This window comes from Neofelis nebulosa, chromosome 3 (genome assembly GCF_028018385.1).
Source record: "Neofelis nebulosa isolate mNeoNeb1 chromosome 3, mNeoNeb1.pri, whole genome shotgun sequence".
Taxonomy (NCBI): domain Eukaryota; kingdom Metazoa; phylum Chordata; class Mammalia; order Carnivora; family Felidae; genus Neofelis; species Neofelis nebulosa.
In genome coordinates, this window is record NC_080784.1 from 70999006 (window position 1) to 71015626 (window position 16621).

A 16621-nucleotide genomic window follows, 5' to 3' on the forward strand; every position below is an offset into this window, starting at 1 on the left:
CCTTTTTATAAACCTGTAGGCCCCTTCTCAGAAGAGTTGGCAGACACATGTGACTCTGTAAACAGTCAAGATGGTAAGGTGAGTCGTAGTTCCGGGAACCTGGGTGCTCTAAATCCCCAGCTACGTGGGAGGGACAGCAGGGCAACGGGATTCCTCATTTTATAAAGTATTTATCCGGCTGCTGCCAAGCAAACACTCCCAATCCCTTTTTAACTTAGGAGACTGACATTTCTGAGTCTGTTTCCAAACAGGACACTAGAGGGCTCCCAGAGGTTAAGAATAAGTGGAAAATTATTTGAATGAAAACTGCTTCTGTACGGCTTTTGTCGTTCCAGAATTTAAAATCAAAGTTTATTTTTTAAACTATTAAAAAAAAAAAAACAAAAAACTTAGGCATCTGAAAACTGGGATAGCAGCAGCCAGTTCACAAGTAACTGTTTTGCTTTGCAATCAGTAGTTTTCAAGGGAGCTTTTAAAGCTGAGCTGAAATATTTGAAATGTGGAACACTCTTGACCATGAAATATGTTCTACTTACATGCTTCAGCCTTTAAAAGTTCTTTGCATTACAGTCAGGGATTACATTCTTCCTGGAGCCAAGCATGGGGCCAGCTGTGTAAGTAAGGTTGCTTGTGAGTTCTTCTTTTTCATAATGTGAAAAAATAGAGCTAAAGATCCCTTTATTTTCTTTCAGCTGACTTTTGTGGGAAGAAAAGGAATGAAAAGCAGTCGGATTTGTGTTTTGTGTTTGTGTGTGTGTGTGTGTGCGCGCGCATGTGTGTGTGACTGAATCAATGTAACTTCTGTTAAGATATATGGATGTTTATGGTTTCATATTACAATAATTCCTAATGCAGGATGTTGAAACATACTCTGAAGAAAAAAACTGTACCATCAGATTAAGATAATATGTTTCTGAAACTGAATGTTAATACTTGATGCTTCTGCCCAATTTGTAATGCAGGACTTTAAAAAGTAAACACGGGATGGCAATAGATTGTTTTTAAAAACTACCTATCACTTGTCTTAAATTATTTCTAAATGTCAAAAAGGAAAAGCCTGGGTTGGTCAAATGTCAATACATTTCTTTCAGAATCAAATTAAATGACTCCAGCTACAAGTTATAAAATATTCTTAGATTTTAGGGCTTTGTTTTCATTACTCTAAACTGAGTATCAAATCTATACATCTATCTTGTGTCTATTTGTTAAACTCTCTTTAAAAAAAAAAAACATTTCATGGTGGTGATATTTATGAAAGGAAAGGGTTACTTTTTTTTTTTTTTTTCCTTTACTCTTGAAGAGGAACTGAACTCGTCTGAGATTGTGACTCAGTTAACTCTGTTTCCATTCATTCTCAGACACAAGCCACAATTCTCCTCGGGGAAGCTGATAGGAGTTTAAACGGTTTGTCGTGGCGAGCGTCGGAAACATTCCCAACTTCATCACCAACCCTTTACACTTCCACCTTTACTCTACCCACTGGAGACCACTTATATACCTAAGCAGAGGCGACAGCTGAATTCAGGAAACCATGCATCATGTCAGCAGGAACCAACTGCAGACTTTAAAGTCTGCTCAACATGTGGATGCAGCAGAGAAATGACCTGTCCAGACAAGCCAGGGCAACTCATAAACTGGTTCATCTGCTCCCTGTGCGTCCCACGGGTGCGTAAACTCTGGAGCAGCCGGCGCCCAAGGACCCGGAGGAACCTCCTGCTGGGCACTGCCTGTGCCATCTACTTGGGCTTTCTGGTGAGCCAGGTGGGACGTGCCTCTCTCCAGCAAGGAAGGGCAGCAGAAAAGGGGCCGCACCGGGGTCGTGACACCGTCGAGGCGCCCTTCCCTGAGATACCCTTGGATGGTACCCTGGCCCCTCCAGAGTCCCAGGGCAATGGGACCACGCTGCAGCTCAACGTGGTGTACATTACCCTACGCTCCAAGCGCAGCAAGCCTGCCAATATCCGTGGCACAGTGAAACCCAAGCGCAGAAAGAAGTATGCAGTGGCATCTCCGGCCCTGGGGCAGGAGACTTTGGTTGGGCCATCCCTTCAGCCACAGGAAGCTGCAAGGGCAGCTGATGCTGAAGTGCAGGGAGGAAACCTGGGCAAGTTTGGGGAACGACCCTGGAGGTTGATACGGGGTTCAGGGGTGCAGGTTGGTGGCTCAGATTTTCAGCGGCCCGAGACCAGGGAGAGCAACATCAGGATCTACAGCGAGAGCGCCCCCTCGTGGCTGAGCAAAGAAGACATCCTCAGAATGCGCCTGTTGGCGGATGGTGCCGTGGCCGGTCTTCACCCAATTTCCTCTAAGAGCGGAGCCCGCTTGCTGGTGCTGGAGGGGAGCGCCGCTGGCTCTGTGCCTGGCTGCGGCCCCAGCCCCTGTGGACTGCTCAAGCAGCCCTTGGACATGAGTGAGGTGTTCGCCTTCCACCTGGACAGGATCCTTGGGCTCAACAGGACCCTGCCGTCTGTGAGCAGGAAATCAGAGTTCATCCAAGGTAACAGCTTCACATGCTTCGTTATTTGCAGCTGTTGGGGATTCGGGTTGATTTTTCTCTTTTCCCTCACTCTCCTTTTCGAAATGATTTTCTCCACCCACGTTTCACATTTGGACAGCAGCAGCATGTCTTTCCATACGTTTGGCATTCTTTACTTTCCCAGCTTTGGGAGGATATGAGAGTTCCAGGGAAATGCTGTACTCAACATGCAAGAGTAAGCCCACACTGTGTAATCTTTGCTCTCCATTTCCCTCCCTGCACTTCCCAGTGGCTTATTAAATCTAATTAAAGCCAGTGGCAATTTGCATGATGAGAAGAGGAAGCGGGGTGGAGGCAAAGAACTTGCTGACAGTCAGGCATATTATTAGAGAGGTTACTATGGAAGTAAGTAGAATTTCATTCGTTAGGAGTTTTTAAAAGGAAAGGGGAAATGGGTTATCTTTCTTCAGCAGATGGAATCTTCTTAAAAGGCCCAGAGCCAGACCATGTTAGCTTCGACCCTTGGATTCTTTTACAGTGGATTTAACCTCCTTATTTTACAGAGAAAATGAAGCAAAAATAGGTAATTTGTTCAGTATATATGCTAACTAGCCCTACGGTTTCTTCAAGCCTGTGACTGGAATTTATTGAGCCCGATTTCGAAGACTCAGGTGATGGACGATTTGGCAGGTTCTGGGGATATGTAGCTAGTCACTTTAGTTTCAGGCAAAGGGGCTGATCTGTGGCCATGCTTATGCCATATAAAGGATATTCTCTGAATCCTGAGGCTGTTCCAGGCTTTGAATACCAAGTAGGGTGGGTCAGTGGCTCGTGTTTGCAAGCAGAATAATGCCAGAAATTGCCAGTATGAATCTAGGTTGGCCCAACAGGCTAAAAAGGAGCACAAAGGGATCATAAACTCAAAGAGTATTTTCTTGCTTTGTGTCATAAAATTTAGCATTTTATGGAGCCTGGACTGGAGTGGATTAAGATTCTTGGGAGTGGCCAAGAACTAAACTGCATTTCCAATGACTTTAGGATTATAATTTAGTCTTAAAACCAGTACTTCTTGAAGTACCAGTGATATACTTGGAAGTACTTGGAATTCCTTACTTATCCTGGTTCATGTCTAAGTGCTTCAGATTCACAGGTATGTTTCGATGTCTCCAGTTCACAAAATAGTCCATCATGATTGTGCTGATACAACTCAAACATTTAACAAAAGGTTGGTAAAAGCTAATTTTTATTGGGTGCTCGCTGTTGGCCATGCACTATAATAATTGATTCATACAATTCATACATGCCTTGACTGTATGTTTCTCACAACAGTGCTGTAAGGTAGATAACACTATTATTTACATTTAGTGGATATGAAAATTGAGACTTATTTAGCCAAAATAATCGGCCTCAACTTCCACAGCTAGTAAATGGCTAAGTTGAGTTTCAAACATAGACCTGGCAAACTGCACAACATAAGCTCTAAACCACTGGGCTTAGGTGACTGTGTTACTTATTTTCCAAAGTGGAACACCCTGGAGTAAAAGAAGATATTAGTGGGCATTGAGATAATGGGTATATACCAAGTCTGTCTTGGGCAAAGCAACACATAGCATAGAGTGACTCTTATTATCCTATACTGTCATTCACTATCCTGTCATAAAAGCCCCTGTGTAGAGAAGGTGGATTCTTGAATAGATCCTGAGGCATAGTACCCCAATATGGCACTCCCCTGGGATGCTCTTGGATGAAAGTCCAAAGAATAAGATAGTGGGTAGGAACTTGGAGCTGTTACCAACCATGGAACCCAGAAATGTTACAGTATCTCTGTATGGCTCAGTTTCCTCAACTGTAAAGTGACAATAATACCTGCCTCATGAGGTTATTGTTAGTGAATCCATGAAAAATACGTGGAATGAGTGCTTGTCACACAGTAAACCTTCAATAAATATTGTCTATTTTTGTTACTACGCTATACACATGAGGTACCAAGCTCACTGAGTCACTCACATAGCCTCCAGTCCTCACATAGATATCATTTCTTTATGTGACATGAACAGGTCTAAAACCCTGGTTTCTTGATTGCTCAGTTAAACTTTTTCAAAACCAGGATTCCTTGAATATATTTCATTCTGTGCTCTAAATATCCAGCATTTTTGGGAATAAAGAGTGCAGTTGCATTCGATTTGAAGGAGAGGTTTATAATCCCAATATATCCTAGCATTCTTCTCTTGTTTCGGAAGTAAGTAGTGATGGAAAGAAACCAATGAGGTTATATTGATATGACTCTCCATGTGATGAGTTAAATACCTAAGATTATATCTCAAACAATACTATATCTTTCTTTGTTTTTTCACTTCTCCTATGTAGTTATTTAAAGATGTAAAATCAAGCCAATTTCCTCGGGAGTCTATGAGATGATTTAAATATAGTTATGAACACTCTACACAATATAATTCTACTTATGTAGGCTATTACATTGATATAAAGTACATAAATAGTTCAGTTCTGCTCATGGTAGGAGATGTATGTGGACAGTCTTAGCTTCTTGGTATCTCTCTCTCCATCCACCAATTTCTAGGCTTTTCCTGACATGTCTTCCCTTTCTTGATTTCCACAGAAGTGTGTACTTTCCTCTGGGAGCCTCTTATTCTTCTTTCGGTCCAAGCTTAGATTTGTTTCAGCCTCCCTGTCTGCATAAGGAGGTGATAGATTTTATCTAGTTACCCACGACCTATTTCTGCTTCATTCTGTATCATCTCTTTGTATTTTGGTTGTTCATTCAATCATCTTTTTTTCCCACTAGGTCTGTAAATGTGTGAAGGCAGAGATATTTTCTGTCTTGTTTTATCATTTCTAGATTCTAGTGGGGAGTCTGGCCCATAGTAGGTGTTCACTAAATATTTTTGAATGAGTGCAGGAATATAGTCTGAGCCTGTTCCACTGACTCCTAACAGTAAATCTGTATTTGCTTCCATCTTCCCATACTGAGGACAAGTACTAACATTTTTAGCCCTAAACATTTGTTTTAGTACTAACAATTTTAGGCCTAGATTTCTCCTGGAGGATCTTACAAAGAGCTCATCCTAGAGGTAGTGGGAAATGTCCTTGGCAGTCTCTGTATTATGCAAATAATAAGGTTGATAGAGCTTGGTCTTATGAGGACCATCAATATAGTCTGCTGGCCTCACACTATAGTTATTCGATAATGTGTTTTCTGTAGGAGGAAGTGTTGGATTTAGTTTAGGTATGTATTTCTCTGATGATCTGGCTTGGTCTAAAATAGATATTTTAATATCTGGGAGAGTGAGTAGTCAGAAAATCCTGTAAGTAATCCTGTCCTAAGCGTTGTTTCTGTTCTGACTTTTGATTAATGTTTGTGAAAATAAATTCATGCTCAGTACCGTTGTAAACTCTGGGTCTAGAGTTCTTTCTTGTCTAGCAAGAAAGCGGGACACAGGATTAAAATTCGAGAGATGGCTAATGTCCGGGAAAAGACAAGAGCCCTGATTGAGTGTCCTTGTTCCATTTTTATTAGGATCAGAAGGCTTACAAACATGGTGATGCACGTGCACAAAGAGACAATGAAACTGTGAATAGTAACTCATGGACGTGAAGGAAAGTGGGTTTTGAAGATATGTGGGGTTAGGGGTTTGCGTTAATATGAAACAAAATCCTGGTTCCAGGGGAAGGTTGTCTACAGCAGACTTAGGCACTATGTCTGTTAACCTAAACTGGGGACAAGAAAGACAGAGCATACAACCTCAGGGTCAACAAGGCACCTTTCTTTTGCTAATTATCTCTGCTCTGGGCAACCTTGCCCCACAGCCGGTCTATAGCCCTATTTACCTGTTTACCTAATTTGGTTCTTCCTTCCTGTGAAAGCAGCTTTCTGCCATTATACTAAGCTGGGGGGCGTTTCCGCCCTGAATACCTAATCTTGTTTACCTCATATACCTTCATATTGGGGCCTTTGCCCTGCCCTCTCTATACCTATTTACCTAATCTTATTTACCCACACTTGGGTGTGAGCATACTATAGCTTTCTGATTCTTTATGCCTTGTTAATAAGCCATCAGTGCAGGCCCAGGGAATTCCTGACCTTATGGGAATAAAAACCAAGAACATACCACAGTACCAAGAACATAGCTAGTATGTATTGTGAATCAAATATAGATATTTGGCTTATCTAAGTAAATCTTTCCAAAAAACCTGTGCAGTAGAAGTTTTTTAACCTTCACTTTAAGTTGATAAAAGATAGGGACGCCTGGGTGGCTCAGTCAGTTGAATGTCCGACTTCGGCTCAGGTCATGATCTCGCGGTTTGTGAGTTTGAGCCCCATGTCAGGCTCTGTGCTGACAGCTCGAAGCCTGGAGCCTGCTTCGGATTCTGGTCTCCCTCTCTCTCTGCCCCTCCCCTGTTCACACTCTGTCTCTCTCTCTCTCTCTCTCTCTCAAAAATAAACATTAAAAAAAAATTAAAAAAAAAAAAAAAGATAGAAGAAGGTTGCTCTCGGTCACACAATGAGTTGGATATCCAGAAAGAACTTCCTTGTCTTTCCTACTTTCATCAATCTGCTTCCTTCAACAAATCCATTAAGGGCCCTTAAGGAGGTCGTCTCCCTCCATCACCACAACATATTAGTGTATCTGGTTGTTTAATATAGTGAAATAGATGGCTTACACAGTGATGCACCAGTACAGGCTACAAGAGCCTCTTTTTCTCTCAAGGAGTCAACCACCCTAACCACAGCAAAAGTAATGTTGAGGTTAGGATGTACAAGGCACTGTTTTACGTACTGTTCATGAGTTATCTCATTAAATCCTCATAAAAATTTTACAAGGCGAGTACTCCATGAAAAACGTTTTGTAGACACGGTGGTGGAGGCCCAGAGTAATTACGAACTTTGCTCGAAGTCATGTAACTTGCCTGTATGTAAAAAGGATACGTGAGATGCAAGAAGAGATGTAAAAGAGAATCAAATGCTATGATTAAATGATCTACCTGCCCCCAGCCTCTCAGATTGATCTTTCCGTTGATTCAGTCCAAAGACGAAAGGTCTCCGTTATAAAGCTTGTCTTCAGGTTTTGTTTGTTTCTTAATTACTAAAACTGTTGTGGGTGATCCTTTCAGCACAGAGCCATTAGCTCAGGCTAGCTTGGGACAGGTCCTTGATTGTATAATTTGATGACTTCTATGTGATTCTCCTTGAATACAAAAAATATGTATGTGAAATTAGTGGACTCGCTGACCTTGTACTGTATGCCAACCAGTTTTCGACAGATGCTACTCCAAAGATAACCCAGAAAAGAGGACGGGTGTACTTGAGGAAAGGCAAGGTTGTAATTAGGTAGGGAGTGCCAGTGGTGTACCATGCTACAAAATCTAGCAATTATGACTGGAGCAGATGCCTATCCTGGGCCTATCTATGTGGGAAATGCACAGTTGAATCGGAATATAACATCAAAGGGCTGTTTTTAAAAAATCATTTTTTTTTTTTTTTAATTTATTTTTGGGACAGAGAGAGACAGAGCATGAACGGGGGAGGAGCAGAGAGAGAGGGAGACACAGAATCGGAAACAGGCTCCAGGCTCCGAGCCGTCAGCCCAGAGCCCGACGCGGGGCTCGAACTCACGGACCGCGAGATCGTGACCTGGCTGAAGTCGGACGCTTAACCGACTGCGCCACCCAGGCGCCCCTAAAAAATCATTTTCTGAAATAATAACACCTTCTTCAATTGTGAATTTATAATGAGTCTAGTGTTATGCATCACACCGTTCCTGTACTGCATTTGGCGTCTTATGTCCATTGTATCACTTAACCATTATATAAAGCAGATACTACTGATACTTTAAATACGGGAATCCTGAAATTCGGCAAGATTTCTGAAACTTGTCCAAGGACACCTAGCTAATGAGCAATGGAACCAGAATTTGCAACCATTCTGTCTGATACTAAAGCCTCCTCAAGTTGATTCTCTTAACCCATATTGCCTCTCAGATATAACTTGGTATAATTATAGGATAGTGGCAAAAATGGGCAAATTTTAGCATGGTGATTTCTAATTTGCCACTACCCCAACATGTCTACTTAATTTCTTTCTTCAACAATTTAACATTGATGATATTTTTATGCAAGAAAAGTAGGACGTATCACTCTGAACATTGCTGCAAGCTTTTTGTTTTGTTTTGTTTTTTAATGCAAACCAATGCTTACCAGATTTTCTTGTTTTACCATAAATGATCATATAGATGCAAACATGACTGAACGTAGTAGTGTATTTTCTGCCAAACTATTGCAAAAGTCTTAAATCATTTCAAAGGTCACCAGATACTATACGGTGCCGATACATTTAATTTTTTTAAACAAAATATTCTAAAATGTTTATCTAAGATTAGAAAAGCAGACTACATTCATATAAAAGTCAAGAGCATAAGATGATCCAGCACCCCTCTGTGATCTTCGATTTAGCAGCTTTGCCCAAACTTCCCTAGCGGTCTGCACAGTAATGTGAATGAATCCCAAGGGACACCATTTTGGTAGCATTTAAGCATTATACTATTTTTCATGCCCAGCATGGAAGATGCATTATGTATGCTTTATTTTTAGAATGCTGTCTTATTGCCACAGAGCTGTCATACCGAATTAAGGTAGCCTGGTTCCAGGAATTCTGTATGTCAAGGCTGCTTAGATGACAAACTGTAGGCACCCCACCAACTTCCATATGAATTCATTGTAGAACCCTAGTTGCTCACTGTTTCCCAACTTGCATTGCCTCATTTTATTATAAAGTAGGAGAAATCCGGTGTGTATTTTCCACTCTCTTTTTGAGTCCATGTGGACAGCACTGTACGTGCTGAGTGATGGGGCAGTTGCCAGAGTGGGGGGACAGCACCTGCACATTTCATGTGGTTTTAGGGTCTCAGGTAAGGACAGAAGCATGGTGTAGGGAGTAATGAGCATAATAGCTGTCCCTACAACCTGGAAACACATGGACTCTAAATCCTAAAAATCTTGGACGTATGTACCAACTTTCTTAAACTATTTATTTGGGAGTGTAGGAATCACGTTTTGTTGTTAAAAATCTGGATGGAAAAGATTGTGTTCTTTATCAGAAAAGCCCTAAGGTTTTATCTTTAGCAATCAAATTGAGCTGGTCAGCTTAATACTTTAATTCACTGGCGAACACAAGTTTGCTGGCATCCCCTCCAAGCAGCACTCTGTTCCAATGTCCTCTTGTTTACTCACTACATACCTTCATAGACAAGCGAGGGGACCTGGTAACCTTGTCTGCCAGGCCTCTGCACCTTGTCCCTTGATCCCACACATGGCTGCGATAGAAAGGACATGACTAGTTACCACAGCATAAAACATGCACGTGCCTCAGTTCCATGCAATCTGCTCACATTCGTCTTTTCTCCTTTTAAGAAATACATTATTGAGCACCTACTCTGTGCCAGCTGCTCTTCTAGTCATTGGGGGCCACATCAGTGAACACAAAAGTCAAGACTCTTTGTGGGGCTGACACCAGTGGCCTGTGTGAGAACTCGGGGGCCCGAATCTTTTGCCACTGATTTCAGGATCCACTCAGAACCTTCGGGATCCGCTCAGAAGCTGCCTGAGCTCAAGGTTATGATCTTTCCATTAGTACTAAATCTGTTTCCATCTTTAGATTGGTCTATGGACCACACGGGTGCAGAAGGACTAGACAGCCTCATTCTGATTTCAGTGAATGGACAAATATTGCAGTCATATTCAGTCGTAATTGATAGCATTTACTTTCTATGTGTGAAGCACTGTTCTAAACATGGGGAAGAAGCTGTGAGCTCTCTAATTCAAATAGCTTTGTAGTTAAGGGTGTGGATTGTCATATTAGTTTTCTAGGGCTGCCGTCACAAAATACCACAGGCGGGGTGGCTTAAACAACATACATTTATTTTCTCACAGTTCTGGAGGCTGGTAATCTAAGATCAAGGTGTCCATAAGTTTGCTTTCTTCTGAGACTTCTCTCCTTGGCTTGCAGATGACCACCTTATCTTGTTCCTCTCGCATGGCTTTTCCTTTGTGTGTGCCCATCGCTGGTGTCTCTTTGAATTCTAATATTTTCTTAAAATTTTTTTTTTTAACGTTTATTTATTTTTGAGACAGAGAGAGACAGAGCATGAACGGGGGAGGGTCAGAGAGAGGGAGACATAGAATCTGAAACAGGCTTCAGGCTCCGAGCTGACAGCACAGAGCCCGACGCGGGGCTCGAACTCACGGACCGCAAGATCTTGACCTGAGCCGAAGTCGGCTGCCCAAATGACTGAGCCACCCAGGCGCCCCTCTAATATTTTCTTATAACAATACCAGTCATTTTGGATGAGGGTCTACCATATGGCCTCACTTTAACTTAACTACCTCTTTTTAAAAATATTTTTAAAATGTTTTATTTACTTTTGAGAGAGAGAGGGTGAGGGCAAGGGGCAGAGAAAGAGGGAGAAAGAATCTGAAGCAAGCTCTGCGCTGACAGCAGAGAGCCCAATGGGGGGCTCAAACTCATGAACCACAAGATCATGACCTGAGCTAAAGTTGGATGCTTAACTGACTGAGCCACCCAGGCACTGTTTAAGTACCTCTGTAAAGGCCTTATCTCCAGATACAATCACATTTTGAGGTACTGAGAGCTTCAACATATAAGTTTGGAGGAACACAATTCAGTTCATAATAACTAGCAATCTAGACTTCTAGTTTGAATCCTGATTCTATACCAGTTGTGAATCAAGTGGCTGTGTGACCTGGGATAAATTAACTTAATCGCTGTGAGCCTTGTTTCTTCATTAGTATAATAAGGATGATGAGAGTAAAAATAATGATGATGACAGTGCTTAGCTCATGAAGTTGTGCAAATGAAGTGAGTTGATATGTAAAAAAATATTTCTAAAAGTGCCTAACACATCATAAGGCTCAGTACATGTTACCTTTTATTTTCATCCAGGTTTAAAGCTGATTTAGCCCTTTGTGATGCGTTTGCTTAGATTTTCTTAATTTGTTTATCTGGATTAATGTTTACTTGAGCTAAGTAAACAGGCACCTAACATGGTCATTTAAAGAAAGTGCTTGGAGTTGATAGTGGATTGTAACAATATCTACCATGCGGGGAACACTGAACACTTTACATTTATTATGTCACTGAATTTCGCAATGGCCCCATGCATCAGATATTACTAGACAGATTTTCTGTGGAAAAAATGAGGCTCCGAATATAACACATGTCCTCCAGAGGTCCACAGGTCATGTGTAGTGGGGTAGGAAGAACCCCATAACCTTGTTCTTCATCACTGTACTATACTATCTCCCATAAGCCCTTCATATCATGTGTTAGTCTCCAGGGTGGTAGCCTGGGGCTTTCCCAGTTAATCACATATTGGGATTGTAACCTGCTTTTTCCCACTGTCCCGCAGTCTGATTCCTGAATGTAGCCATGATGCCTTAACTATTCCCCTTCTTATGACAGTGATCTGGGGTCAGGAGGAGAGAGGCTGGTGGGTCTTTCCACCACCCCATTTTTATTATTCCAGTGACTCATAGGATTATGGAAACATGGAGTGACTATTGAGCACAAGCTGAATAGAACCTGGTCATGGAAATCTCTGCATATCCTCACCTCCGTTTCTCAAGTTTCTCTCTAATCTTTCTTAACTCATTTAGAGTGAGGACAATGAAATCACTGTTTACTGCAAGGGTATCACACCAACCAAACTTCGATTCTGAGACAATTGACTATTCCTTGGATCTTCAGAGCTATAGATAAAACTTGAGGGATTCTGAAAAATTCATTCATTCATTCACTAACATTTTTTGAAAGCTTGCTTCCATGCAGACATCATGTCAAGAGATGGAGGTCCAAAAGTGATTAAGAAATACTCCCTGTTCTCACAGAGCTCTCAGCTTGGAAGGTAGCAACAGCTAAGCAGATGTATCATATAAAATGGGTATAATAAGACTGCAGTGGAGATATTTTTAGGAGAACTTGCAGGCATAGAGAGGGAAAATTTAGCCCAGAATGTGTGCATAGGGTGGTGGGTGGAGCATTGTAAAAACTTTCCAGAGAGCTAATGTCAGAACTGGATCTTAAGTCGCTGTGGGTGGAGTGAGAGATGGGGTGGGTGTTGGAAGGGTAGAGAGAATAGAGGTGTGGAAAACTTGTGAAGGCAGAGGTGCTTAGGAAACTGCAGAGTTAATAAGGAGACTAGGGTTTGGGAGGGTTGTAGGTGGGGATGAAGTAAGATAAAGCTGTGGTCTGTGGAGAGTGGCTGGGTTTTATGTCATGTAAGGACATGGACTTTATCTTGCAGATAATGGGGAATCATTGAAGGGTTTGAAGAAGAGGAGTGATATGATGAGTTTTGCATTGTAGGAAGGTCACCCTGGGCAGGAATTCATGGCTCTTTTATCTACATTAATAAACACTACCTTATTATCTACATTAATAAATTGCCCAGGACTGGGTCACCCTAATGTGACCAGGACTTTGTTCACAAAATATGATTGTTGGTGGAGCCTGGCTCCATCATCACCCCCACCCCCCTTGGAAGTCACATTTGATTTCTGTTTTCTAAATGGAATATCGAGATAGGAATTTTCTGGGAGTTTTCATTTATACAGTGGCAGTCCAGAGCAGACCTAGAAAGCAGAAGTTCCTGTCCATTAGTCTGTTCAGAACAGAGAAGGACACTTTGTTTTTAAAGCAGAGCTGATGATTTAGATTATTTAAGCAGTTTGTGATGGAGGAAGTCACAAGACATTCTCCTTTCCTGCTTCCTCAGCTTCACACTTAGCTAACTCTTGAGGAAATATGGAGATTATTTTAACTCAGTCCAACGTAGAGAAAACAACTTATAAAGTGAAAAACAGTTATATAAGTAAATAAATACTTTTTTGGTTGTTTGAATAAAAGTGTTACAAATCACCCAGAAATCTGTTTCTGGTACAAGTCCCCGTAATCAGGATTTGGTTGGCTATAGAGAACCTGTACATAGGTTTTATACCTATGTATGTACCTATGCATAGGTTTTATGATTTAAAAAAAAAAAAAAAGAGAGGCAGAAGAATTCTGTCTTTCTTTTGCCTCTCTTTTTTTTTAAATCATAAAAACCTAACCTAAGTTTGGTTCTTTTAAATATTTGACCGTGCTGTATTTTTCAGTATATCATTAGACTCTCACCCACCCCTGAGATAGATTTGGAAGGTACTCTTCTTAGACCTTGAGGAACTCGGTGCCTCAGTCAAGCTGACTGAAGGACCTGGCTCACGTCCTGTGGAGACCAGTGAAAAGTCAGGGATAGAATCAACATTTGTGATTTCTTTTTCTACCACACCTCGTATTCTCAGCTCCTTTTCAGCTAAATCTCTTCCCCTATTAATTGTGACATTTCAGCACACAGCTATTCTAGGGTACAGCCTTTCTTCATTTCTTAACTTTGCACTGAAAGCTCAGTCTTTATGTTAGTCCTTCACTCGTTCCTTCAAACACTCATTCAACTGGCAGATATTTTTGTTTGGTTGTCATTTGTGTGCACACTTGTCTTTCTCCACTAAACTCTAAACTGTCTGAGGCCTGGGCCTTGCCTGACCTGGGGACCTTGCAAGTCCTCCGTGTTTGCTCTGCCTCGCTGAATCCTTTCTGTCTGAAACCCGTGAACTAATAGGTCTATTTGAGGACAATTGAGGGACCATTGTAAAAATTTGTGTTTTGAATAAGTAAATTAACAACATTTGAAACCCTGAGCAGAAGGACTCATCGAATCCTCCAAATTTCCTCCTTCCTCAAGGCTGTCCCAGAATCTTGTGTTCCTGGTTTATCCTCCCTCACATTCACTGACTTGTTCACATTGACCAACTCTAAGCCAAGAGATCTTACCTGCTTTTTCCCTTCAGCCTAATATTTTTAATTGCCAAAACCCTACTGGGATAGTCACTGAAAAAAAATTAGAGCAGCCAGTACTTAAGGGATCATTAACAACTAGTTGTTACACCTGCTACATCATCATTGGCATTACACCAGCACCAACAGTTGCTTTTAGCAATTGGAGATCCAAGACATTGAGGTTTGTCTTCAATGCGTTGTGGACAGTTGTGGTGGAATGGGGCAGAATTCATTTCCTATAACAAAGATGAGTCTCAAGTTTTGATTGGCCTTTGTTTTCTTTGATAGGTTTTGTAGTCATTTTTAATGATGGACTCTGAACCTGAATTGCTACTTCCCTTTTTGTCTTGTTCGCGGGGAGCCTTGGAGCAGTCTTGGAACTTGGCCCATATGGTAGAAAGGGTTTTTGATTTCAGAACTCAGGACATCTTTACTAATTTTTGCCCGGGGAGAAATGCAGACAGACACTCACAACTTGACCCAGCGTGCTTAGCATTCACCTTTAGTTCAACAAAACTAAGCAGTCAATGTTCCAAGTGGAGGGCATTTCATAAATCCAGGCAAAGGAGATTGTATATAGCACATTCTTAGTGAATTTTCATGTTCATCTTTTCAGAAGAATGTCTTCTTTGTCTTTCGAATAAAGAATGACTTGGGAGAACACCAGCAGTAGAGGAGATATTCAGATTTTGGGGAAAAAATAAGTTTTCTGGCAAGTCTCATTTTTAAGGCAGCTGTATAACCTTTAATTCACATGAACACCCACATATCTTTGAAAACCTGCTTTCTCACCACTCTGACAGTTAAAATTTTATCTCTTCACTGTTAAGATTTCTCTAGAGAGTACAGTACTGCATCATTTTGACAAACCTGAATGTGAAGAGATGAATGTCCCTCATCTCTGAAACACTTCAGGGTAAGTTGCTTTAACCAGTTTCCTATTTTCAGAGGCTATTTTTCTGTCATTCCTTCAGATCTATCAAAGTTCATTTAATTCTTTTAACAGCCATATTTTATAAAAAGTGGAATTCTTTTCACAGTAGTACTCGTAGCCCTGAGATCTGGAGCCGTACTGACTACTGTTATCTCAAGGGCCATATGCACAGAGACTCAGCAAGAAGACCAGTGTGTGGATGGGACCCACCCCACCCACGCTCAGCCTGAGAGGTACTACTCATCCTACTTTCTTCTTGCTTTCTAGAAATTCCCCTTGCCTGAGGTGCATGGATTTCCAGCAGAGCAGGATGGAATGTTTTTATGTTATAGTCAGTACTCAAAATATTTTGCTGAGGGGACGTGAATGGATGTGGAGAAAAACCCGGAATACTAATTGAAAATGAATTATTCCTATCAGCTTAAAGCTCCCTTTGGAAGATCGAGAACAGCTTTTAAAATAATAGTTTAGAAAATGTATCATTCACACAATTCGATGTGCTAAAGTAGAGAAATGGTAAATGAAATACAGTACGCTCATAGACTAGATCAGGGGCTGATTCACTGCAGTCTGTGGGCCAAAGCTGGCCCCTCGCCTGTTTTGAATGCCCTGTGAGCTACAAATGCTTTCTCCAGTTTTAAATGGTTGAAAAAAATCAAAAGAATAATAACATTTCTATGACACTTGAAAATTCTATGAAACGCAAATTTCAATGTCAATAATAAAGTTTTATTGGAACACAGTCACATCCATCTGCTGATATATTGTTTTTGAGTGCTTTTGTGCTATAGCAGAGTTGAACACTTGCTGGGGGAATAGTTGTGATGGAGACTGGATGGCTGTCAAAGCCTAAAATACTTTACTATCTACCTTTGACAGTTTGTTGACCACTGGGCTAGATTATTGTATGGCAGTTAAAGTGATGCTACTTAAAAATATTTAATTATAAGAGAAGCTCTTGTGGTAAAATATTTAGTAAAACAATTGTGACACACTGTATATACAAGACAGTCCCAAATGTTTATTTTCTTTGCCTGTTTGCCTCTTTCTCCTGGTGGAAATGTAAACCCTAAGAAAATAAATAGAAATGGGCATTTACTTATTAATTTTCTTATTTGGAGTTTCTAGAACAATGCGTGGCATACAGTAGATACTCAAAAAACAAATAAAGGCAGCCGAAGACTGATGAACTGTGCAATTGCATAATGTATGTGTGTAATAACATGTGTAATAATAATAATAGTTACAGCAAAAGCTTTCTGGGATGTACATATATGTTAGGCATCAGGTTGAGGACTTTAAATGC

The 16621-nt window shown here is 41.0% G+C and overlaps 1 protein-coding gene across 1 annotated transcript in view; it reads left to right on the forward strand.

The window, feature by feature from the left end:
- The first annotated feature begins 495 nt into the window (after positions 1–495).
- Positions 496–16621, forward strand: part of GASK1B (golgi associated kinase 1B) — a 48308-nt gene continuing 32182 nt past the window's right edge. Inside the window, exons 1-2 of the mRNA XM_058721045.1 lie at positions 496–614; positions 1359–2497. Of these exons, the coding sequence (XP_058577028.1) occupies positions 1600–2497 (898 nt within the window). The 5' untranslated portion in view covers positions 496–614; positions 1359–1599. The remainder of the gene's footprint in view (positions 615–1358; positions 2498–16621) is intronic.